Here is a 25448-nt window from a genome sequence, read left to right as displayed (position 1 = left end):
CGAAAAATCAACTTTCTCATATTTCAGTCTGGGTGTTAATAAAGGTTTCACAGGATCCAGAAGTAAAATTCTCCTGAATTAAAAGTGAAATTCTGCTCGAGACTTCGCCTCCAAAGACAATGCAGCCTAGGCTATATTAAATGATGATATCAAGATTTCATATTGACATTAATGTGCTTTTCTTAAAGAATAGGGACCTACCTTCACACTGCAAGGGTCTGAGAGAATTCAGAAGGGCGCCATCAGTTAACCGCATTGGTTTGAGAAGATTTTCAAAAGTCGTGATTTTGGCCGAAATTTGAAAAAAATCATAAGGGTATAGCCTTACAAAATGATCAAAATTGGACGAAAAATCAACTTTCTCATATTTCAGTCTGGGTGTTAATAAAGGTTTTACAGGATCCAGAAGTAAAATTCTCCTGAATTAAAAGTGAAATTCTGCTCGAGACTTCGCCTCCAAAGACAATGCAGCCTAGGCTATATTAAATGATGATATCAAGATTTCATATTGACATTAATATGCTTTTCTTAAAGAATAGGGACCTACCTTCACACTGCAAGGGTCTGAGAGAATTCAGAAGGCCGCCATCAGTTAACCGCATTGGTTTGAGAAGATTTTGAAAAGTCGTGATTTTGGCCGAAATTTGAAAAAAATCATAAGGGTATAGCCTTACAAAATGATCAAAATTGGACGAAAAATCAACTTTCTCATATTTCAGTCTGGGTGTTAATAAAGGTTTCACAGGATCCAGAAACACAATTCTCCTGAATTAAAAGTGAAATTCTGCTCGAGACTTCGCCTCCAAAGACAATGCAGCCTAGGCTATATTAAATGATGATATCAAGATTTCATATTGACATTAATATGCTTTTCTTAAAAAATAGTGACCTACCTTCACACTGCAAGGGTCTGAGTTCACTCAGAAGGGCGCCATCAGTTAACCGCATTGGTTTGAGAAGATTTTGAAAAGTCGTGATTTTGGCCGAAATTTGAAAAAATCATAAGGGCCAAATTGCCTTACAAAATGATCAAAATTGGACGAAAAATCAACTTTCTCATATTTCAGTCTGGGTGTTAATAAAGGTTTCACAGGATCCAGAAACACAATTCTCCTGAATTAAAAGTGAAATTCTGCTCGAGACTTCGCCTCCAAAGACAATGCAGCCTAGGCTATATTAAATGATGATATCAAGATTTCATATTGACATTAATGTGCTTTTCTTAAAGAATAGGGACCTACCTTCACACTGCAAGGGTCTGAGAGAATTCAGAAGGCCGCCATCAGTTAACCGCATTGGTTTGAGAAGATTTTGAAAAGTCGTGATTTTGGCCGAAATTTGAAAAAATCATAAGGGTATAGCCTTACAAAATGATCAAAATTGGACGAAAAATCAACTTTCTCATATTTCAGTCTGGGTGTTAATAAAGGTTTCCCAGGATCCAGAAGCACAATTCTCCTGAATTAAAAGTGAAATTCTGCTCGAGACTTCGCCTCCAAAGACAATGCAGCCTAGGCTATATTAAATGATGATATCAAGATTTCATATTGACATTAATATGCTTTTCTTAAAGAATAGGGACCTACCTTCACACTGCAAGGGTCTGAGTTCACTCAGAAGGGCGCCATCAGTTAACCGCATTGGTTTGAGAAGATTTTGAAAAGTCGTGATTTTGGCCGAAATTTGAAAAAATCATAAGGGTATAGCCTTACAAAATGATCAAAATTGGACGAAAAATCAACTTTCTCATATTTCAGTCTGGGTGTTAATAAAGGTTTCACAGGATCCAGAAGTAAAATTCTCCTGAATTAAAAGTGAAATTCTGCTCGAGACTTCGCCTCCAAAGACAATGCAGCCTAGGCTATATTAAATGATGATATCAAGATTTCATATTGACATTAATGTGCTTTTCTTAAAGAATAGGGACCTACCTTCACACTGCAAGGGTCTGAGAGAATTCAGAAGGGCGCCATCAGTTAACCGCATTGGTTTGAGAAGATTTTCAAAAGTCGTGATTTTGGCCGAAATTTGAAAAAAATCATAAGGGTATAGCCTTACAAAATGATCAAAATTGGACGAAAAATCAACTTTCTCATATTTCAGTCTGGGTGTTAATAAAGGTTTTACAGGATCCAGAAGTAAAATTCTCCTGAATTAAAAGTGAAATTCTGCTCGAGACTTCGCCTCCAAAGACAATGCAGCCTAGGCTATATTAAATGATGATATCAAGATTTCATATTGACATTAATATGCTTTTCTTAAAGAATAGGGACCTACCTTCACACTGCAAGGGTCTGAGTTCACTCAGAAGGCCGCCATCAGTTAACCGCATTGGTTTGAGAAGATTTTCAAATGTCGTGATTTTGGCCGAAATTTGAAAAAATCATAAGGGAAAAAATCATAAGGGCCGAAATTTGAAAAAATCATAAGGGAAAAAATCATAAGGAAAAAACCTTACAAAATGATCAAAATTGGACGAAAAATCAACTTTCTCATATTTCAGTCTGGGTGTTAATAAAGGTTAAACAGGATCCAGAAACACATTTCTCTCGAGTTTAAAGTGAAATTCTGCTCGAGAACCTCCTCCATAGACAATGCAGCTTAGGCTATATTAAGACAATGCAGCCTAGGCTATATTAAATCATGGCAAACATTTCCCGGCTTTGGGGTATATGATGGTACCCCCAACCTAAGAAATGTATAAATTTCCGATTGAGTACAATTCCTCATTCCCACTTTCGTGTGTCTATGTGTGCATATATACTTCCATGTAAGTTTGTTACAGCCTGCAAAGTAAGAAAACAGCATAGTTTTTGCAATCACCTTAACTTTGCAGTCGATTTGAAATCATTGTATTGTTAGATTATTTCAAGCAGTGATGGAGCTAGGACGACTCCTCAATTCGATCCATTAAGCTGCCAAGTTTAGGCCAGCAAATACTTTAAAAGTTCTCCTCTATTATGACACGATGTCAAAAAAAAGGGGGAAAAAAAGAGAAAAAAAGACTAGAACATTTTACTGCCATTGTTCAGTCTGCGTTTCGATGGCAACGAGGGTTTCAGGTTGATATCATTTTATCCCCCGCAGTCACGAAAGGAAATTGTAATGTACGTGGAACTATTTTATCTGATATTCACGTGGCAGATAGACTCCGCCTTCAAAGTTACCATGGCAGTTTTGTGTGGAAGCCAAATTTTCACAGACGATGTGGCCTTATGCCGCAATAGTTCACGGGTGTTTGTAAATTTGATTTATCAAAATGAAATCAACTCCTTGTCATTCATAATAAGCTAGTTTAAAGAGCATGGGTTTCATGATATTAAATAACAGGTGAGTTATCATACACTGTATCAAAACAAATCACGATTTTTTTTTTTTTATCTTTTAATATCATCATAAATTCTGTAAATAAGATGGCGCACTTTCCTTAGTGTCTGTCGACCAGCTGAAAGTGATATATTGCCTTCGATTTGATTACAATAACGGCATTTGTATAACGGCATTTGTATAACGGCATTTGTATAACGGCATTTGTGGAATACCATCGTAAGTAGAGACATCTACCTTCATGACGTCACATAGTCTTTATATCATGAATCTGACCATTTTTAATGACATCAAGTTTTATTAATTATATGTAGTCCCCTCAAAGTTAAACATGACTTTCGTACGGGTGGGTGTGCTAGTACTTCCTTGGTTCCACAATGCTGCCCCGAGACACACACATCCTTCCTATTTATTTTCCTTGAAAAGGGTAACATGAATTAAATTTATTATATTATAGGAATTAGCATAAATTCAAACATGGCAGTATTTATGCCATGAAGTTGTATGCTGATTTTCGTACAACGTTTACAAGACCAGGCATAGTTATTGGTATGTATCTAACGATTTGAAACTACTTAGAAAATTCTCATTTAAAAAGATATATATATATATATATATATATATATATATATATATATATATATATATATATATATATATATATATATATATATATATATATATATATATATATATTTGGTTAATACAAGTAAATGGCAAACGGATATCGGTTCTCTGGATTAGTGAGCCTCCCGTATGTCACTTAAAATTCATCTCCTTGGTGATTCCTGAAGAAGTGAGGCCCTCTTATGTTACTGTAATATCATCATCCCCTTGCTGATTCCTGAAGAAGTGAGGCTCTCTTATGTTACTTTAATAGTCATCTCCTTGCTGATTCCTGAAGGAGTGAGGCTCCCGTATGTCACTTTAATAGTCATCCCCGTGGTGATTCCTGATTACTGGGTACGTGAATAGCATGTATGTCACGTCATGGAGTTAGTATCACAGCTTACAATGACAGATAATTTTGATGCTTCCATAGCAAATGATTGTCGTGCCTATTAAACAGGAAGCGAGTGATCGGTTTTTGATGTTCCCCCTGTGGGCGTTTACTAATGTACGTGTCAGAACTATTATTCCAACATATTCATTTTTCCTCATCACTCCAGAAATATAACTGAAGATTTCTTTGAATTATCTTTTCTCCTGCAGATGACTTCGAAACCGCTCTAAGACAGCTGTTTTTACTATCATGACATAGGCCTATAATAGTTTGAATAATGCGTCCATGAGAAACGTGACATCCTTTAAAATGTAACTGAGTTTTCGAAATATTATTTGTTATTCACAGGATAATATAATTTTTAAAGTTTGATAAATGGCAGGATGAAGTTGCTCTAGGGTGATGAGTTAAATACAATGATAACAGGAAGCATGCTTAGACATAACCTAACAACAAGCATATGATGCTGTAATGCAGAAACTTAGCCTATATGTCAATTTACATGTAATTTTGAACTCTTACAAATTTTGTGGAAGTGAATTACAACCTTTTCGTAACGCACAGTGATAACCGAATGAATAACTCCCATCTGACCAACCTACCCCCTCCACCCACCCATTTTCGACCAGTACGTTTAGACCAGGTGGGTAGACAACCTTCAGAGGGGCAAAGTAATCTTTTCCCCACTTCAAGATTCAGAGAATTTTACAATTGTATCTATGATTTTGCAGTACACCAAACAAGTTTAACCTTTTACGCTGCATAATATGTGATGAAAATAGAGCTAAGGTACACAAGCATACACATCATACACATAAAAAACCAGCCTATGTTACACAAGCATACAAGGTACAAAGCATAAGGTACATAAGCATACACATTAGAAACCAGCCTAATATACACAATCATATACACATCAGGAACCAGCCTAAGGTACACAAGCATACACATCAGAAACCAGCCTAAGGTACACAATCATGCACATCAGAAACCAGCCTAAGGTACACAAGCATACACATCAGAAACCAGCCTAATTAGGTACACAATCATGCACATCAGAAACCAGCCTAAGGTACACAAGCATACACATCAGAAACCAGCCTAATATACACAATCATATACACATCAGGAACCAGCCTAAGGTACACAAGCATACACATTAGAAACCAGCCTAATATACACAATCATATACACATCAGGAACCAGCCTAAGGTACACAAGCATACACATCAGAAACTAGCCTAAGGTACACAAGCATACACATTAGAAACCAGCCTAATATACACAATCATATACACATCAGGAACCAGCCTAAGGTACACAAGCATACACATCAGAAACCAGCCTAATTAGGTACACAATCATGCACATCAGAAACCAGCCTAAGGTACACAAGCATACACATTAGAAACCAGCCTAATATACACAATCATATACACATCAGGAACCAGCCTAAGGTACACAAGCATACACATTAGAAACCAGCCTAATATACACAATCATGCACATCAGAAACCAGCCTAAGGTACACAAGCATACACATCAGAAACCAGCCTAATTAGGTACACAATCATGCACATCAGAAACCAGCCTAAGGTACACAAGCATACACATTAGAAACCAGCCTAATATACACAATCATATACACATCAGGAACCAGCCTAAGGTACACAAGCATACACATCAGAAACTAGCCTAAGGTACACAATCATGCACATCAGAAACCAGCCTAAGGTACACAAGCATACACATCAGAAACCAGCCTAATTAGGTACACAATCATGCACATCAGAAACCAGCCTAAGGTACACAAGCATACACATCAGAAACCAGCCTAATTAGGTACACAAGCATACACATCAGAAACCAGCCTAATTAGGTACACAATCATACACATCAGAAACCAGCCTAAGGTACACAAGCATACACATCAGAAACCAGCCTAATTAGGTACACAATCATGCACATCAGAAACCAGCCTAAGGTACACAAGCATACACATCAGAAACCAGCCTAATTAGGTACACAATCATGCACATCAGAAACCAGCCTAAGGTACACAAGCATACACATCAGAAACCAGCCTAATTAGGTACACAATCATGCACATCAGAAACCAGCCTAAGGTACACAAGCATACACATCAGAAACCAGCCTAATTAGGTACACAATCATGCACATCAGAAACCAGCCTAAGGTACACAAGCATACACATCAGAAACCAGCCTAATTAGGTACACAATCATGCACATCAGAAACCAGCCTAAGGTACACAAGCATACACATCAGAAACCAGCCTAATTAGGTACACAATCATGCACATCAGAAACCAGCCTAAGGTACACAAGCATACACATCAGAAACCAGCCTAATTAGGTACACAATCATCACACATCAGAAACCAGCTCTGTCGGGTGAAAACACCTCCCATTCTATGATTTGTCAACTTAATCATAAGAAAATGTCCGTCTGCAATCAATATCAAGCACCGAATCGAAGTAAAATTGGTACAGATAAAATTCATTCTCTGCTTAATATAGCCATGGAGCTATTCGTTAATAGTGATCCATGGTATGGCTAATGAGGAAAACCTGTGAAGCAGATCACATCGTGCTCTAAAAACAAGTAACTAGTAACATACGGAATAAAGCAAGGATATTTATTTTCCTTTTGCCAATCTTCTTGCAGTCCCCGTGCCCTCAAAATCAGTTGTTTCCTCGTGGACAACATAGGGAGAAGGAATGACGGGTAAGGGAATGGGGAGGGTGAGGAAGGAGGGTGAATATGTGTCCTAACTCTTAAGGTGATAAAAGTGAAAGACTATTTGTAAATAATTCGTTGTTGTTCCCTCCACGGAGTTAATAGCTCCATGTTCCCTCGTACCTCCTGCTGACCCGAACCTATTTGCTTACACCCTACGAATCATCCCACCATGACCCCCTCTAAGGTCGTTTAAATATTGGCCTCCTCAATTCTACTGAACAAAATTGACAACGACAAGTAAGTAATGTTGCATGGGGAGTATCACATGGATAACCGTCGACATCGCGATGTGATTCGTGGCAATCACGACGGTATACAGTGACGTGTGGTTGATTCAACAGGACAACGAAAATGGTCTTTTTCCCTTCAAAAATGAATCTCCCAAATTAACTCATACTGAGATTAAGGTTAAAGGTAAAACAACAAAAACCGAGTTGAGGTTTGCAACTATTTGATGATTTACCTTTTGAGAATTTCGAAACTTTACACCGTCACATGGTGACCGAAGGCAGGAAGGTACAATGAAGGAATATTGTTTCCTGTAAAAGGTAACATATACATGGAAAAAGGAAGATTCGTGATAGGAAGATACTTGTGAAGAGCATTTTGAGCGAAACAAGACATTTTTAATTAAAGCTATATGCTACGTTCATTGCCAATTGAATACAAAAGTTTTTTTAAGAACGGAATTCGTACTGTTATTGAGGTCGGAAAGTAATTCACCCAAGATGGACCAATAACAGATTAACACCGGTTGTATGAAGTTATAAAATATGATTTGGGGGCATGTAAAAGCCGATCATATTCAGTTATAACAGACGGAAGAATTAAGAAATTCCATCCATCAATTCACTTTCGAAGCTGTAGAAAATATTCATGACGTATGTATGACGCGTGGCTACGTCATGTACCAGGAATATATTAGATGGTATATAAAATGTCATTCATTTCAAAGGAATTTCTTTCTTATGGATGTAGCCTTCTTATGGATGTAGCCTTCTAATTAACACATTCCTACTTAATGGTCATCAGTATTGTCTCCAAATATTTTAGCAGAATCTTTTGTATTACCTCACTTCAAAGTTTTGCTTTCCACCCGAACAAAAAATAACAACGATAATAGTAAATAAGAATAATAATAAGAATAATAATAATAATAATAATAATAATAATAATAATAATAATAACATAATATCAGACATCCCTTTGGTTTGGTCGACATATTTACAAAACCTGACAACAATTTGAAAATGCATCTTTATGTATATATGTCTGTCTGTATGTCTATATGTCTGTCTGTCTATCTGTCTATCTATATATATATGTCCATATGTCTGTCTATCTGTCTGTCTATCTGTCTGTCCATATGTCTGTATATATTTCGTTCTCTCTGTCTGTCTGACTGTCTCTCTATCTGTTCATGTCTATATAAATGTTAACATTTTATACAACCTTTTTTAATCGAAACTTGTAACACTGAAAGCAGCTATAATGACCATCAGTTGGTAAGGGATTTTAACTATCGAGCATCGTCCAACTATGAATCATATATGAACACGAGTGGCCATTAAGGATTTGTAGGGAAGGGTGGAAGCCGGGGGGGGGGGGGTTGGCGATATAGATGACCTCCATATTACCCCCTCTTGGGGCTCAACTATGGAGACACTGACCCTGACATTCTGAGAAAAAAAGTGTCTCCCGGGAATAGACTTCTTACGAAAAGAATGACAGCGTATTAAGCGGTTTCGGTTGGTTCCAAATTTCGGACAGTTTGGTTCTAATCCATATGGCCAACGAGTATGGCCAATATATAAATTGTTCTTACTCCTACTGAGACAACCTCTTAAATTATAGGAGGATTATATACATTTTTGCCCATTTATTTTAATAAGCGATAGATAAATGATATTATGGGATTTTTAAGATAATGTGGTATAATCTATACGAGTAATTGGTCGATAATTGCAAGGAACAATATGTGTATATTGTCAAATAAATTAGAGCTTTACTTTCAAATGATCCTATTGCCTGTGCATGTAATATGCTTCCTCAGTTCAACGACCTAAGCTTTGATAGGGAAGGGATCCAGGGTAGGTGTGAGTGAGTGTGGGGGGCATCAACTCCTTACTAGTAGTAATATGCACAACCTTGCATTTAGACCTGTAGAGAATGCTCCTAGAGCCCCCCTCCCCGCCCCTATACCCCCACTCCTACATATTGAGTCCGTTACAACGACTCAAATACAGCAGCCCCTCTTTTATAAAATCTTTGATCCGCCTCTGTTGTACGTTATATAAAAGGTTTTATAAGTAATATATAAGGTTTTAAGTTATATGTAAGTTTTATAACTTATATATTATGTTATAAGTTATAAACGGCTATTCTCAACCAGCTGTTGGAAATGAAACGCATAACTCTTTTAATATACTCACGTTATACCAACTGTTTATGTACAACAATAACAGAATACATGTGTGTGTTAGCTCACAGTTTATTGTCGTGTAAACGTGACGGTTAATCACCGATAGGATTCGACCATTCAGGTTTATGGGACCAGGGGTGAACCTAACTTAGAAATTAATCCTAATTATTACCACTGGGAATATCCAACAGAATTAATGAAGAGCATGCAAGATTGGACTTAAAGAGGCTGTTGTGCAAAAAACCCAACTTGGCTTGGCTCAAATTAATCAAAGAAGGGGAGTGGGAGAGTTTGGGTGAGGTGGAAGGGGCAGAGTAACAGGGGGAGGGGGAGAAGGAGGTTTCAAATTCCATGTTACTATTTTGTTTGAGTATAATGCAACGGCAAATGGAAATCCGGGCATCTTGACTTCGTCATGCGCAGTGCCCTCGCAATAAGCAAGTGAAAATTTAAAGTTCCATTGAAACTGGAAATGTGTCTTGTTAATTATGTGGTAATCCAATGATCGTTACGGCATGGGACGGTTCCCCAACAAATATTGTATATTATATAACATGGGTATAGGGTCTAATATCAGGGTCGCCCTTTAAAACATGGTCCATGCCAACGGTTACAGTTATAGCATATGGTGGAGACAACGTCTGATACTTTGAGGTATATTTATGGATTCAATTATCTCTTACTACTCCCTGGACTCTGTTCCCAGTTCTAACACAGACATAAACATAGAGATTTCTAGGGCATTCGGTAGTTCAACTTTCGGTTACGGATATATGAAATTGCCACTTAGATAAATTATGATGATGACCTGAACACATTCAACGCACCCGAACATATGTACGATGCCGTCGCCAGCATGCATGGTCTTTCAGGCAGCATTCTGTTGATTTGTCGTATTTTACGGGAATTGCAAATATATTTTGTCACATTCAACCAGGGTGTTCTTATTCCATCAGGACGCTTTCGCCATGACCTGCATATCCCTGTTCCACCAGCTTAAGATATTGTCCCTGCTTCGTAACCACCTGTACAACCCTGATGCACCAGGACGCTTGAATCCCTTCTTCGTCATGAACTGTCTGTTTGTCCCTTTTCCATCAGGACGCATTTATATCCCTGCTTCGTTGTGACCTTTATTTTATTCTGTTCCGCCGGATTTTCTATTTACCTGTTCCATTATTACCCCAATATTCCGGCATCGTCGTGTGCTGATATATTCTTCCTCCGTTACAGTTTTATCCCTTCTTATCCCGTTACATTAAGACGCCAATATTCCTTTAAGAATATCAAGTCCTAGACTTATCAGGATGCCATATTCCTTTAAGCATCCACCCCCCCGCCCCACACCGTTACATTACGACGCGTCACGCGTATATAATCTAAATAATTCCCCATCTCGCCTCGTATTGCATGCAATCGGCTGGATATTCTAACCTCGGCAGCTGTTTTGCGCTCACAGCATTTACTCCACAGTGTCAAGTAGGTAACCCTACGTTTCCAGGTAAATCATATTAATGGACATACGACAAGGGATAAGTCCTAACCCGAACCTGAAATACAAGAGGCCTCGGGGGGTCCCGCTTCCGTTTATACTGACTACGTCACGGTCACGTGGCATGTCTTCTACTATTGGAAGTATAACCGAAACCCACTGCGCACACACATAATAACCTGACAGCTCGTACGTCAGGGATAAGTATATATATGACATTCATAAACAAGAATTCCTTCATATAACTTTCATTGTGTATCCTGGTCGTAACTTCCGTAGACGCTACCTACTGACAAACTAGTTCGGTGATTATTTAGAAGCTATTTTGTGGTCTTAATTTGCATATTCGCATTGCCAAGTATTTGGTGTTTGATTCACGCACGCTGGGGAATTGTCTTTTCTCGTCGATCATTTGTGTGTGACGTATTTGAAGCCTTTGAAGTTGTGAAGACTGATTCCAAATACTATACAAGCTAATGGTTGAAACGCACTCATCAACAGCCGGGCTTTTATCCAACCCCTCAGCCAGTGCTTTTCTTGTTTCATATTTATTCATTTGTAGGAGTAATTTGCCACTTTGTCACTCTTTTCAAATCTTTTCATCCTCGGTAATTGGTTAATTCTTCCGAATCCTTACTTGTCCTCGCAACATCCGAGTGATTTCTTTGACAAACTTTCACTGTGGTATTTTTTGCAGAAGCCGAAGCCGTTTTTCTGGGAAGAATCTTGTCGGAGTTAATTACCACCTCCTGAATGAGTGACATTCTTTCTCGTAAAGTAAGAAAGTTTTAAATCAAACGGTTGGGCTTTGAAGCCAGTCATTTTCACTTAGGCGTTTTTGCTCTTCGGATTTGTTTTCTTTCGCTCAGAGAGTAAGTGAGATATATTTCAAACTCAGTTTTAGTTTCCAATCAGCGGAAGCTTCGAAACAATTTCGGTGCACGATGTTCGGTTCCTCAGCTGTCATTCTCCTGGGTGTTTTCACCGTCTGTATGGGGGCAAATTTAGGGCCGGAGGCACGGGGACGAGAATTATCTTACGCACGAAGACCCAGCATTGATCCAGCAATGATGAAAAAGCTATTAGCCTCCATGGTAAGCTGTTGAACGTCAGTTTTAATCATGTAAACATATTTCTACAGTTTAAAAGTAGCATTTATAACGAAATGCGAAGTAGACGATTATAACGCATGCCTATCTATTAGCCTATTTATTTTAATTACACATCATTATTTAGTTATCTAGATATTACGATCGCGAGTACATACGTCATGCTACAAAAATCAGTTAGACGTAGTGGATCAGTAGGAAAAAATATATGTATGTATCGAATGTTAGCATTTTAGAAAGGGTTTTTGGTAAAATCAATAATTATTGCGTCATACTTTTCATGTACAAATGTTAAATATATCAATTAATACCGGATTTTTCGTGTCAACGCATATGAAAAGTAACATGAAATGGATGTTTTACGTGATCGTTACTGATAACCTACACGTACCGTACTAACATCATATCTTATTGCGGTATTTCGTTTATGTGCTACACCACATCATCTCAAGCATGGTATGCCGCTGCGCTGTGCTGTGGTTATGATAACAAACAAATCATAGACGTAAAATATCTCCATAATTCTAATTATGGAAGTTAGCCAGACTTCGGGATCCAATCTTGGCCTCCGCACGCGCAGCGATGGATTCAAGACTAGTTTTAAAGGTATAAGTTCTACATCTCCAAATTTAAGACTCATGAAATGGTCTTCCAGAAGTTTATTTCTGTCAGTTTGTGAGTATTATTGGCAAAGTTATTCGCTGGCATTTGCGAAGTATTAAAGTAGCAATGAAGGAACAGTAAGTACAAAGAAACAAGTCTCCAAAAGTGGAGAAAAAAAGTTTGAGGTAGGGGCCCGTGTTTCGTTATGGTAACACTTGGAGACAATGCATACGGTACTAAAATATTCAAAATAAGTAAAATTTACATACGGCTAATAGGTCAAGACAAATGTAGGCCACAATTTACAAACTGGTTAAGAGCGGAGGTTTCTGAGAATTGAACCAGTTATAATAACATGACATGAGATGTATATGTCATTGAATGTGTAAGCTATAACTCGATACATCCTAAACGGAAACTGAAGATGAAACTAGTTCTACTTTAAAACTTCACGCTACACAAAAGAAACCCTTATCACCTTTCACTGCCGCTTCACTTCTTTTCAATTTGTTTTCTATTATTCCCGAAGCGTGCCTTATTGCCCGCAATGTCACACTGTGACCTTTACCCTAGTGCCACCCCGTGACACTGTCATCCCGTGACACTGTACAATTGTCATACCGTGAAATGAAGCATCGTCATGCCGTGACATTACGCTTTGTCATACCGTGACATTACACATTTTGATACCTTGATATTATGTCTTGTCGCACCGTGATATTACGCATTGACGTACCGTGATATTACGCATTGTCGTACCGTGACGTATGTTTAACCTTCATAACGTGATATACTGCCACATTCTGATATATATAATGCCCGAACAGAAAGTGATTGGCAGGCCAGCTGACTTCTCAGACAGCATGCACGCATATTACTGACAATAAAGTCAGCATATACCTTGCCACTGATTCTTACCAGCATTCATTGTACCGGACGACGGTTGGGCAAATCGGATAGCCCCCCCCCCCCTCCAGGACCCTGTTTCATATACTTGGCAAACAATGGTGCATTAATCGAACACTTAGTGATTCAGTCAGGAAATCTTTTCATTTATTAATAACCATTGCTTTTCCTTTTGTACATGAGTCACTGATTTGTTTTACGAGAAAAAGAAAATGTTTTATGTTGCGCAAAATCCTGTGTGGTTATTTACAAGTGAAAATGACTAATTCATGAGAATTACAGAATTATTTAAATTAGATACATCCGGGTTGAGGGGGGGGGGGGAACAACAGGATTCATCTCGTACAGTTTCCTTGAGTTTTCACACAGGTAAATACAAACAATAAAGATGTAAAATATATTCTAGCAAAGTTTAATCTCCAGAACCACCACACCCCCACCCCAATCCCACCCTTTCCAGGTAAACCCCTTCCATATATTCGGTAACGGTCATGGTCGTCGCTTTGCAGTCATTCACTGAGACGGATTTTCCCGTTGTAGTGATATTTCTACCAGTCCGTGATTTATTTGTAATCTGTAAATTGACACATATGCCCTACAGTATCCTGCTAAAGGTTAAACGTCGCCATTACCGTCAGACAATAATTGTTGACACGGTTGTATTACCCATTATCAGGTTAACGTATATACTTACGCAGTATAGGCCCACTGATGAGCGATCGCATCATCACACAATGCCAAACTTATGCGAATTCGACACATTTACGTCACCATTACGACAATTAACATTGCTTATGGATTAAAAAAGCACTACTCTTAATTAAAGGAGATAAAATGGAGAAAAAAAAGCAAGTTGTGTTTAACCTACAGGTTGTAAGCCGTATTATAAGCCTCGTTTGTAACAGTAACTAGGCCAGTCCGTGACGGGGCCATATACACGTACAATATGGAGTTATACTACAGTGTCGGTTGTATATGCTAAGAATGCCATGGGCATATTTCTTTTAAATAAAAGAATTCACTGTTACCTTATTGTCTAGAGGGCAGTTGTACATATACATATATATTGTAACAAAGACGATTATAAGAGCATTGCGAAATGTAGAAAGCAATTTCTTTTAAATGAAAAGTCGATTTATTTTAGACGGGATTCGAAGACACAGGGGGGTTTTGGTAAGAGTGGTATGAAATTAAAGCAATAACCTCCGGACATGATTACAAAATATCCGAACTTCATAAAACGTCATAGGAGAAGACCAACAACACTAGCACTGTGGTTATTCAAAACATTATCAAAGTTTGCTCTATAGAATGATTCGAATAGGCCAAATTGAGTCTTTCCTCATCATACGTGGTAAACATAGCTAACAGACATGGTTACGTAGTCATGACAACGAACGTCTTGCTTATAAATACATGGTATTGAAATGCCTTTTAGGTCATTGACACTGTACCGCTTCTGGTGACGTCACACATTGAATAGTCTGATCTATTGTGCCGTGTCTATTCCTGTTCTTGTTGTGGATGTAACCTATAATGTTCGTTTATCGAGGGATAGACTCAAAACACTGTTCTAGTGATATACCAATGGTAAAATCTCACATCAGGATGTTATGTATAGGACTATACACCACTGTTGTAACAAGTCATTATTCGAATAACAACATTTCAAAAGAAAAGTGACCCCTAGAAGTTTGTCAATGACTCTAAACTCAGGGAAATTATTGGCAATGACTAGATTCCACCGAAATACGAAGTGAATAGTTATAAGTACAGCGTATACTGGCCCAGGATAGCTAAATACTGCAGTGCTGCACGAAGAAGAAACAGTATTATGGTACAATACCTGCAGCCTGCTATAGCAAAAGATTGACTCACTTCGTTCACCTTGTGATGGTCTATGTTTACCACATGATCGTGAAAAACAAAATTAACCGTACAGACTGGCGTTCCATATAGAACGATTCTATATTTGTCTAGCTATACCATATATCTGATTTCTAATATGACTAAAATAGATAACCATCTACAACATTGTTTGTCTGGTTGAAGTATGCCTCGGGTGTGGATGGGCTGTAAGGTTCTCGGTGGGCCAAAGCCTTACCCTGTAACATTAGGTCTTCTACGTACCTTACCAATACCGATACAAGTATATAATGGTGTAAACAAAAAGTAGGTATAGGGCCTGTCTTAGAGTTTTAGGGCCCGTTTTAAAGTTATATGGCCTGTTTTAGAGTTATAGGGCATGTTTTAGAGTTATAGGGCCTGTTTTAGAATTATATGCCTGCTTTAGAGTTATAGGCCTGTTTTGGAGTGACAGGGCCTGTTTAGAGTTATAGGAACTGTATTACAGGCATAATATAGGGCCTATTACATAGGCAAAGGATTTGTTATGTCTTAACGGTCATATTTGATATGCCATGGCATTAAGTTATTTTTGGTTCTCTTATGTTAGTTGTCTCGTAACTCATATGATGTTGGCAACATATTAAGCCCTATGGATACGACTAGGCCAATCCATAGTTCTGATACTGCGGTTACCGATGTGACAGCTACCTTTTTGGACTTCATTCAAGTGTACACCATAGAACGCAAAGGAACCATGTGACGTCCCTTAATACATGCTGTAATGGTGGTCAGTGCGGTTAGTGAAAATACATCGCAAACAGACCCTCTCGAAGACGCTAATGGTGCACGAACTATCAATCAATCATATAAAGTGAAGCATGAAATAGGACCGCGACATGGTTAGGATGTGCCACTTTTCAAATCGTCGTTTCGGATTTCGTATCTCATAGCTAAAAATATAAATACACGGTCACGGATACGAAAATTGGCAAGTTTGTCAGTTATCCAGTGAGGGGTAGTAGGGTGTACGAACATGGGTGTGTGGGGGGGGGGGGTGGTGGAGGTGGGAATGGCCCACACATCCATCGTCAGTCCGTGGTCAACGTTGAGTTGGGACTCGAGAAGTTCACATTCAGTCGAGGAAGAATTAGACCACTTTTCCGGGTCCGGGACCCCCTTGTATAATGGTATAACCTGTCTATTTAAATCAGGGAATCTAGAATTTCACCCTCCCCTCCCCCCCCCCCGTATTCCCCTGCCACCCTAACCTTCGATATCCTCTGCATATCACCGGAAGCTACTTCGCTCGTGACGGAAACTTCTACAGTACTTAGAAGACATTAGTGTGCATCAATGGGAACATTAAATGTTGTATACTACCATGTACAAATAACTGTTAACTTGTGTCATGTATAAAAATAGTAAAATACGTCCAAAAAAAAGGTAAAGTAGGCTACTAAATACAAAGAGCTAAACTGGAAAAGGACCGACAGGAAATAGGCTATATGACGTCATTCAAATAAACCAATATTTCTGTGACGAGTGTCAGTTTGTTTTCACTTTCTCTCACGAAAATGGAAAACTTGTTTGTATAAACAACAACAAAGTATCCCTTTCTTGTGGTTCGACTTCCATTGGTTTGATTCTCGTAATGTTTTGATATGATTTCATTTCTTTTTATCTGAAAAGAAACGACGTATTCTTTGCACGTTACAGCCATAAATCTCACAGAGTTGGTGAAGTATTCAGTACTTTTTTTTCTGAAATATTTCAAATATGTAGGTTATAAACAATAGTTTGGGATAAAGACAGAAAAGGGCCCTTGTTGTATCGGTGAGGTAACTGTCATAACAACAGTTAAGGTGCCAAATGGAAATAGTTCACCTCCTAGTTGTGGTTTTATCGATCAAGTTTAAATATTGCATACTTGGCGGATATTCTTTCCGCCAGTGAAAGTCAGTATTTTCCATTGTATATTTATCTCCTTAAATATCGAGATGAAATAATTGTAGTGTAAACATTGCTTTTTTTTTTGCATTTTGCTTTTCAGAAATACTTGAAACGTTACGGCTACCTTCACGTGGATCCGTCTAAAGTTAGCGGGCCACGTCCCGACGTTTCAAGCGCTCTCAGGGACTTTCAAGCATTTATGGGATTACCAGCAGACGGCACCTACAATGATGAAACAATGAATGTCATATATCAACCACGATGTGGTGTAATTGACCCCGTAGGCTCCGATCAGTCGTTTACATTGTTAGGTGGGAGATGGAATAAAACCGATCTCACGTACAGGTAACTACATGGCAACGTTCAGTATATTTTGCTCCTGATTGTTATGAATTCATTCTAAATTCCATCATGTTGTCATGGAATTCTTCAGGATGGGGGGGGGGGGGGTAGGACTGAGAAAGGGAGCTGTTAGAAAGTGAGGATAGGTAGTGTGTTGCCGGTGTCGAAGGAATTGTGACACCGTCACAGTATGATATAAGCTTTAGCATGTGGTTCTGGAGGTTATCACGTGATCAATGAGAATAGGTCAAATTGACAATGGCACCGATTAAAGTCATGGTATCATGAGCTATTTCTAAACTCTCCCCACCCTCCCCCACCCGTCCCCCACCCCCAATTGGTATTTGATAAACTTGGTGAGGGAGGAAGGCAACCTGTTACACATACATCAATGTTAATATAATCCGAAGTGTATAAGACGTAGGAAAAGTGGAGCGAAACTTCTTACGACACGAGCTATTTGCAACCCTATCTGGTACCTTCCGATATAATGTATATTGATATTTTATTGATATTACATCCGAGAATATAAACATGAAATATAATAACTATGAAGCAAGTAGAGGAAGAACTTAGGTTCGTTTTAGTTATAATGTTACATAATTATGTCATAATCTCCCACTGATAACTGCGGCCAACCCTTCCGTTTATTAGAGTTATTAGTTCGTTTGATATTTAAGACACCATATCATCACAACGGGTACGTTATTGGAAAAACTTCTGATTTACTATGTGTAAGGGAAGTCTGATATATTATAACAATGATGGTGTGTTGGTTTGTATATGATCATGATTTATATCCGAATGTATGGGGTGTTGATGGTGTGGCATGCGGTGTGGTATCATGTGTTCTATGGTGTAGTGATGGTGTGGCATGGGGTGTGGTGTCATGTGTTCTATGGTGTAGTGATGGTGTGGCATGGGGTGTGGTATTATGTATTGTATGATGGAGTGGGTGATGTGGTAAATAATATGATGTCTTGTGTGATGAATGGGGTGTATGGTTTGTATATGATATATGCACTTTATTATTGTTGGGGTGTAGTATTGTGTATTGCAAGGTGTGTTACGGGGTGTCGGTGTGATGTTTATTTTCTTAAGGAACTTCGAGACTATTGACAGGTCGATATACAATATTATATAATCCTGAATTTTGGTTGCTAAGGAATTGTATGCTCAGGTTTTCTGAGTTTCATCCCCTGCTGCAATTAATGTCGACATCCTGCTGTTGCCAATTTTATGACAATCCGAACAGATGTTGTCAAGAATTGATCTAGTTTGTTTCGGATTGATTACAGCAAAATTTTTCATCGAATTGCTCGCTAGACAAGTTCTTCCACTCAGCTCAGTGATCGCGTATATTGGCTGAATTTGATCCCGGAGTGCTCCTTCGTTTTCTTTACTTTTTTTTACTTAAATGGAAAGTTTACATTACCACGACTATGGGAAAACAACTTTTGGGAAAATACTCTAGGAAACTCATCTCCAATTCCCTTTTTAATATATCTAAATCTATTTACGTTTGTGTGTGACGTTTCACCTCCATGGAAGTTGACCTTTGATTGCCCATTGTTATCAGGCCATCAAGACCTACATGTCACTATGAAATACCGTTTCTAAAACGGGAAATTTAAGTCCCCCACCAGTTTGCAATCAGAGTACTCCATAAACATTTACCGAAACCTTATTCGGGGATCACTGCTGGGGAGTTTCCTGGAAGGTTGGTTCCGATTCGGATTTACTTGCATTTTATTGCCTATAGGATTTACTGTCCAGGCTGCTGAGAGTATTAACTTGTGGTGAACACAAACGAAGCTGATAAAATAATCATGTTATAAAATAACAGGTTCGGGGAAGTTGGAGTGGGGGTGGGGGGCTCTTAATTCATGTACTTCGTGCTCACATGGTCGTCTTGGTTATAGTTGAATGACACAGTGTTGTATAGCAACCAATGAATCATAAGTGATCCTCTTTAAAAGTAGCAGAATATATGGTAGATACAAAATAACGAGTAAAGTAATTAGTTTGAAAGTCTCACCATCCCTATAACTTGGCATAGCTTTTGAAGCCATAGAGACGACCAGAGATGTACAACCAAATTTCAAATTTTGAAATTTGTAAAATTGATAATTAGCTATCGTTGTTCGATTCATGACTTTGTTGCTGTATGAATATTCACAACGGTCTTTACTATATTAAGTTCACTGATGATATTATAAGCCCGATGATTTATTTTTGTTTCTTTGTACATTATTTTAATTTCTTTATCAGAATTCAAGGATCAGTTCCTGGGTTTCGTCAGAGGCAAATAGCATCTGTAGTTCAGGAAGCATTCGACATGTTCACCCCTTATGTACCTATGACCTTTACCCCTGTTTCTAAGAGGGATCCAGCGGATATCCAGATCATGTTTCAGTCGCACGAGGATGACCCGGACATGGACGGGAGAGGAAAAACTGTCGGGTGGGCATACCCCCCTCTCGCCGACAGCAGGGATACCGGCAAAATTTACATTGATTCTGAAGAGGATTACACGATTGAAGGACCAGAGGGTATGTTCATTACTAAGATTATAATTATACGCTAATGAAGATCTTTATACCATTCATTAAATTAGGTTTCGTACTGACACCAGTTTAGCGAAACCATGCATGGATTAAGATGCTATATTCCTGGGGAAACTATAGATTAGACACTGCGTCGAAATAATGCATGACGTCAATTTACTATATCGGTAACACTCGACCGATCACATACACATTACAACAACAACATGTGGGTGGGAAGTAATATGACGTCACACCACCACTGATAACATTACAGATCAGAAACATTCACGCTACAACAATGGTGTGTGCATATCGATGGTGACGTCACACTACATGTCGTAATACTAGACTAACACACCCAGGAATACAGGAGTTCGAAGTGGTGTCGGGGTTCGAGGTTAGGGTGGGGTGATGAGTAGGTATGATTAAGTTTACATTCTCTAACTAAAAGGACACAACAGGGTCATAATTGCATGACACCATTCCGTATGTCAGAACCTGACTAACAATGAAGTGAGTTCGGCAATGTTTGACGTGATCCTTGCTTGGATTCAATCGAATGACTTTGTTGAAAGTTTAAATAGTAAGGCTTTTCAAATGAATTAACATATCAATCATCACTTAAACGTCTCTGTGTTTGCGTCTTCATAATCAGCCCAATGTCATGAAATAGTGTCTCCCTATAACGAAACATTTGTAAAAGAATTTAGATAATGTAATAATAACCTGTGTATGATATGGTTATATTATTAAATCATTAATATTACATTAATTGACAATGCAAGTGATTGGATGTGACATAGACGATAAAGTTATCATCTATTTCGTTTTCAGGAACTCCAATGTTGGCTGTCGTTGCGCATGAAATCGGTCACGTGCTAGGCATGGGTCACACCTCCAACCACGCTTCAATCATGCAGCCATGTGTACCGGCGTATTCACCAAACTACCAGCTCACACAATGTGATATTGACGCGCTTAATCACATTTATGGTAAGTGTGGGATGTGAGTACGACTCCAACACAGTCTTACCCAACAGCCAAGCAAAATTTCCGTTGTAGATGAGAGGCTTGAAGTGGGTGAAGGAAGCCGGGGGGGGGGGGCGGGCGGGCGGGGGGTATGTACTGTTTAAGGTAATTACGTACCATCAAGAATGAATTAATACTACTTCCAGTACGCTATTTGCTACAAGTTGTGTAATTCTATTACATGCCACTTATATAGTTACCGTTCACTACCTATCTCACATATCTGTATACCATCAGTATACAATACAAAGATGACACGGGCGATACGCATATACACTGAAGATTATAAACAACATACAACTTCCCCTGAACCTTAAAAGGTCGAAAGGTTTTGGCATAATATTTGACAGGTGTTCATGTTGTCTGTTTTATATAGGTAATTCCGGCAATGTTCCGGAGGTCGAGACCCCAGCAGCTGAGCGTGCGTTCTGTCAATTTGAAACATATGACGCAGTCACAGTTATGGATAGTTACCTCTACGTGTTCAAAGTAAGAATTAAACCTATTGTTATGTTAAATAATGATTATCAGTCACGTACTCAAAGTAAGAAGTAAAACTATTGTTATGTTAAGTAATGATTTACAGTCACGTATTCAAAGTAAAAGGTAAACATGTTGTTATGATAGTAATTATAATCAGTTACGTATTCAAGGGAAGAAGTAAAACTATTGCTATGTTAATTAATGGTTATCAGTCACGTATTCAAAGTAAGAAGTGAATCGATTGTCATGTTAATTAATGATTTCGTTTACGCTTTCAAAGTATATCTATTGTTATGTTAATTAATTGTTACCTATGCGATATTTGATGATGTCATCATAAAATGGTGTAAGATGGCTAAGGTTATCGTACTCTCATGCAATACACGGGAAAGGAGAAAACTAAAAAAGTACATTTTTTTTTTTTTTAATTTTAGGGAGACAAATATTGGAAGCTAACAACCGATGGTGCCTTGCTGTCTTCAAGTGAGGGCGCTCTCATAAGCGACGCTTGGCCAGAGGTTGTACGTGATGTCGATGTAGTGTACAAAAACAGTTTGGGTCACGTGGTTATAACAAAAGGTTAGTATCAAAGGTCAGTCCTAACATTGAAAGGTGTTTACTTCACGTTTGATCAAACGAACAATTCGCTAAGTGTACACAACATTTTAAGCCCTCAGATAAAATAGCATGGGTACAATTACAAGTAGAATGAACCTTGGTATGATTTCGAGTATAAGGTGAAGTTTTTAACTGTCAGCACGATTTCTTACACGGTATGTACACTGCAGTTCCAACATGCCTCAAGTTTGAGTACAAATCCATGCATGAGGGTGAGGACATCGACTACAGGCAACTAGGATATGAGCATAGGTGCGGACTCACAATACAAGTCTGATAACAGAAATATTATTTCTCTCTCCTAGGCGGCAAATATTACGAATATGACGTCACTGAGATGCTATTCCCTTGGGCTCCGAGTTCGATTCGTGATATGAATCTTCCGAAAAGTGCCGACGCAGGTTACTCGATTCGTGGTACAGGGTTCTTTATGAGGAGCGGAAAGCTTTGGTCTATGGATGAGGTCAACCGAGGAGTACACCCAGACTCACCTCAAAGTCTGCGGAGATTGTGGGGCTATTCTCCAGAAAATGTGGACAGCGCATTTATCTTAAACGGTACATATTTATTCAAATTTAATTGTCAACGCAGCACTGTTATACGAGATTTCAGAGAAGGGTGTGTTTGCGTGGTAGAAAGTTCCAGGGGAGGAGATGTGTACGATGATTTTTATATATATATTTACCTATATTTTACTGTATATGCTTGGCGAAAGCAATACATCTATTCTTAGTCAGTATTTGAATTACGATTAGCTTGTTTCCACGAAAGTCTCTTAAATTTGTGAACTCAGAGATAAGGGGGGATAGAATGAGAAGGAGAGAGAGGGGAGGGGAGGGGAGGGGGGCATTTAACCCATTAAGGCAGCAATGAAAGTAGGGGAACCTCCACACAAGGTCTTACAAGTCTTTACGATTTCAAGCAGGACAACGTCTTATACCGAAATGCATGTCTAGAGTTTATTTCCGTCACGAGAAACTAATTCACAGTTGGTGTTCAATTTTCGGAAATAAATGCCACGTATCAATTTATTTTCAGATCACCTATATATTCTTGACGGTCAAAATTACGAACGGCTGGCTATAATGACGGCAGAACTTGATGACTCGGGTCCTCGAAACTTTGCAGAAGATTTCTTAGGCTGTTGATCCAACGGTTCACATCATACAGCCTAGTGTTATAATTACGTGCTTTTGCAATCACGTGAACTCGTTATAACAGATGTTCTAGCCTGAAATTCCTCAAGGCAGAGGAATTGTAACCAACAGGAGAGACTTTCAGTTGCAATAATTCGACATAAATGGTCGATTGTTGTTACCTTGGTGACATAAATTGAGGACGCTGATTGGTCAGTGAAGCAAACTTCTATTCGTAAGAATTTAGAGGGAGGATTAGGACGATTCACATGCATGAACAATATCTTAGTTTGAGCGGGAAATTGTCCTGTTTTCTGTTCAGTCAATTTTAGAAAGAAATGAAACGTCTTTATTCTCATTGAGGGTAATCTATGAAGTAGGCTAACTATCTCAGTCAGGCCTATCGCACTGCGCAGTTAACGTTGCTTAATCTTGTACAGATAGTGTTTCTGCTATTAATATGCTAATTTATGTAAATATTAATATAGCCAGACGACGTGATCCACCAATCAAATCTTTCTAAAAGATAAAACAGGTCCAAACGTCGAACAGTTCAAATCTATGATAACAGTTGGAAATGAAATGCCTTAAGGCCCATGTGCATTTGTAATCCTTAACTTGCAAAGCCCATGTGAGTGGAACAAACAAGTTGTAACGTTTGTCTATAATATTGTTTACTGTTGTGTTGGTAAGTCCAACGTAACAACAACAACAACAACAGCATTTTAAGTTTGTGACATGAGTATCACAATATTGGTGTAATACATGACGGAAATACATTAAGCCATTTGGTGGGGTGGGTTGGGGAGGGATGGGTTTGGTGGGGTGGTTGGGGCAATACGGTCGAGGTTTAAAAAATTGTACTTACTTACTGTCATCATGTGACATTGAGTATCAAATGTGTAATATACACACTTCATACGCGTGAACAGATTCATATTCCATGCTTGAGACTGCAAACAGTAGTTCAAGAAGGGACAGTTTGTCCTATTGAGAAGGGAAGGGTCAAAGGGCGCCGTCAATTCCGAAAGTTGACGGAAATTGGTATCAGATCAAACTCACATAAATGCAATGGTTTGATTTTAGTCTTGTTTTTAACCTTCAGTTTCCTGAATTTCAATAATCTTATTTTTTGGTTTCCTGAATTGAATGTTATCTATTATATACAGGTGTTTCATATATAATGATACTAGATGGTGAGAAAATGAGTACTGCCAAAAAAATAATTCTTGGGTTAGAAGAAAATAGGAGTAAAATTGTTAAATAGTATGGTAGGTATGAACTGAACCTGTAGAAGGGTGTTGGAATCAACACTTAAGCGAGGGGACACTGCCTCGATGCTGTTTCACACTATCGTGTGGCGGTTGTGGTGGGTTGGGGAGATGTATGCAGTGGTGATTGATATCCTTATGGATTAATATCGATCGCTACAGGAAAATCCCTTTATCTTGCTTGTATAATTGATGTAAACAAGTTTTGATCAGTAATGTTGTGTAATCACATTATCTAAGTTTGCTGCTTGTTATCCGGATAGTTCTTAACAACGCTGTTTCTTTAATACTTTTAACGTGTTTCTTTCTATTTTCATATACGTCTTTATCTGCTACTCATGGGCTTATCATTGATCATGGCTTGATGCATACAAAGGTTATATGGTGGCGTGGGTGACGACTAGTGTAGGGATAAACATGACGGGGTGGGGGGGGGGGGGTGGAATAGCCTATGGAAATATATACTTGTTAGTAACTTAGTATTTAGTCCTGGTCTGCGCAAGATCTTGATCAATCTCTAATACTGGAAGACTTTGAACCTGCCCCCTCCCTCCCTCCCGGCCCCACCCTTCGCGACACTGGACAAATTTCCCCCAT

At 38.6% G+C, this 25448-nt stretch overlaps 1 protein-coding gene across 1 annotated transcript; it reads left to right on the top strand.

The window, feature by feature from the left end:
• The first annotated feature begins 11190 nt into the window (after positions 1-11190).
• LOC139980828 (matrix metalloproteinase-18-like) lies at positions 11191-25140 on the top strand. Its single transcript, XM_071992779.1, has 8 exons — positions 11191-12101; positions 17524-17768; positions 20037-20317; positions 21149-21307; positions 21720-21832; positions 22261-22405; positions 22750-23001; positions 23483-25140. The coding sequence occupies exons 1-8, from the start codon at positions 11952-11954 to the stop codon at positions 23590-23592; spliced, it is 1455 nt and encodes a 484-aa protein (XP_071848880.1). The 5' UTR covers positions 11191-11951; the 3' UTR covers positions 23593-25140.
• The last annotated feature ends 308 nt before the right edge of the window (positions 25141-25448 follow it).

Source organism: Apostichopus japonicus, chromosome 15, assembly GCF_037975245.1.
Source record: "Apostichopus japonicus isolate 1M-3 chromosome 15, ASM3797524v1, whole genome shotgun sequence".
NCBI lineage: Eukaryota > Metazoa > Echinodermata > Holothuroidea > Aspidochirotida > Stichopodidae > Apostichopus > Apostichopus japonicus.
Note: the sequence above shows the minus strand (reverse complement) of the source record. Positions and strands in the feature narration are given on the sequence as shown.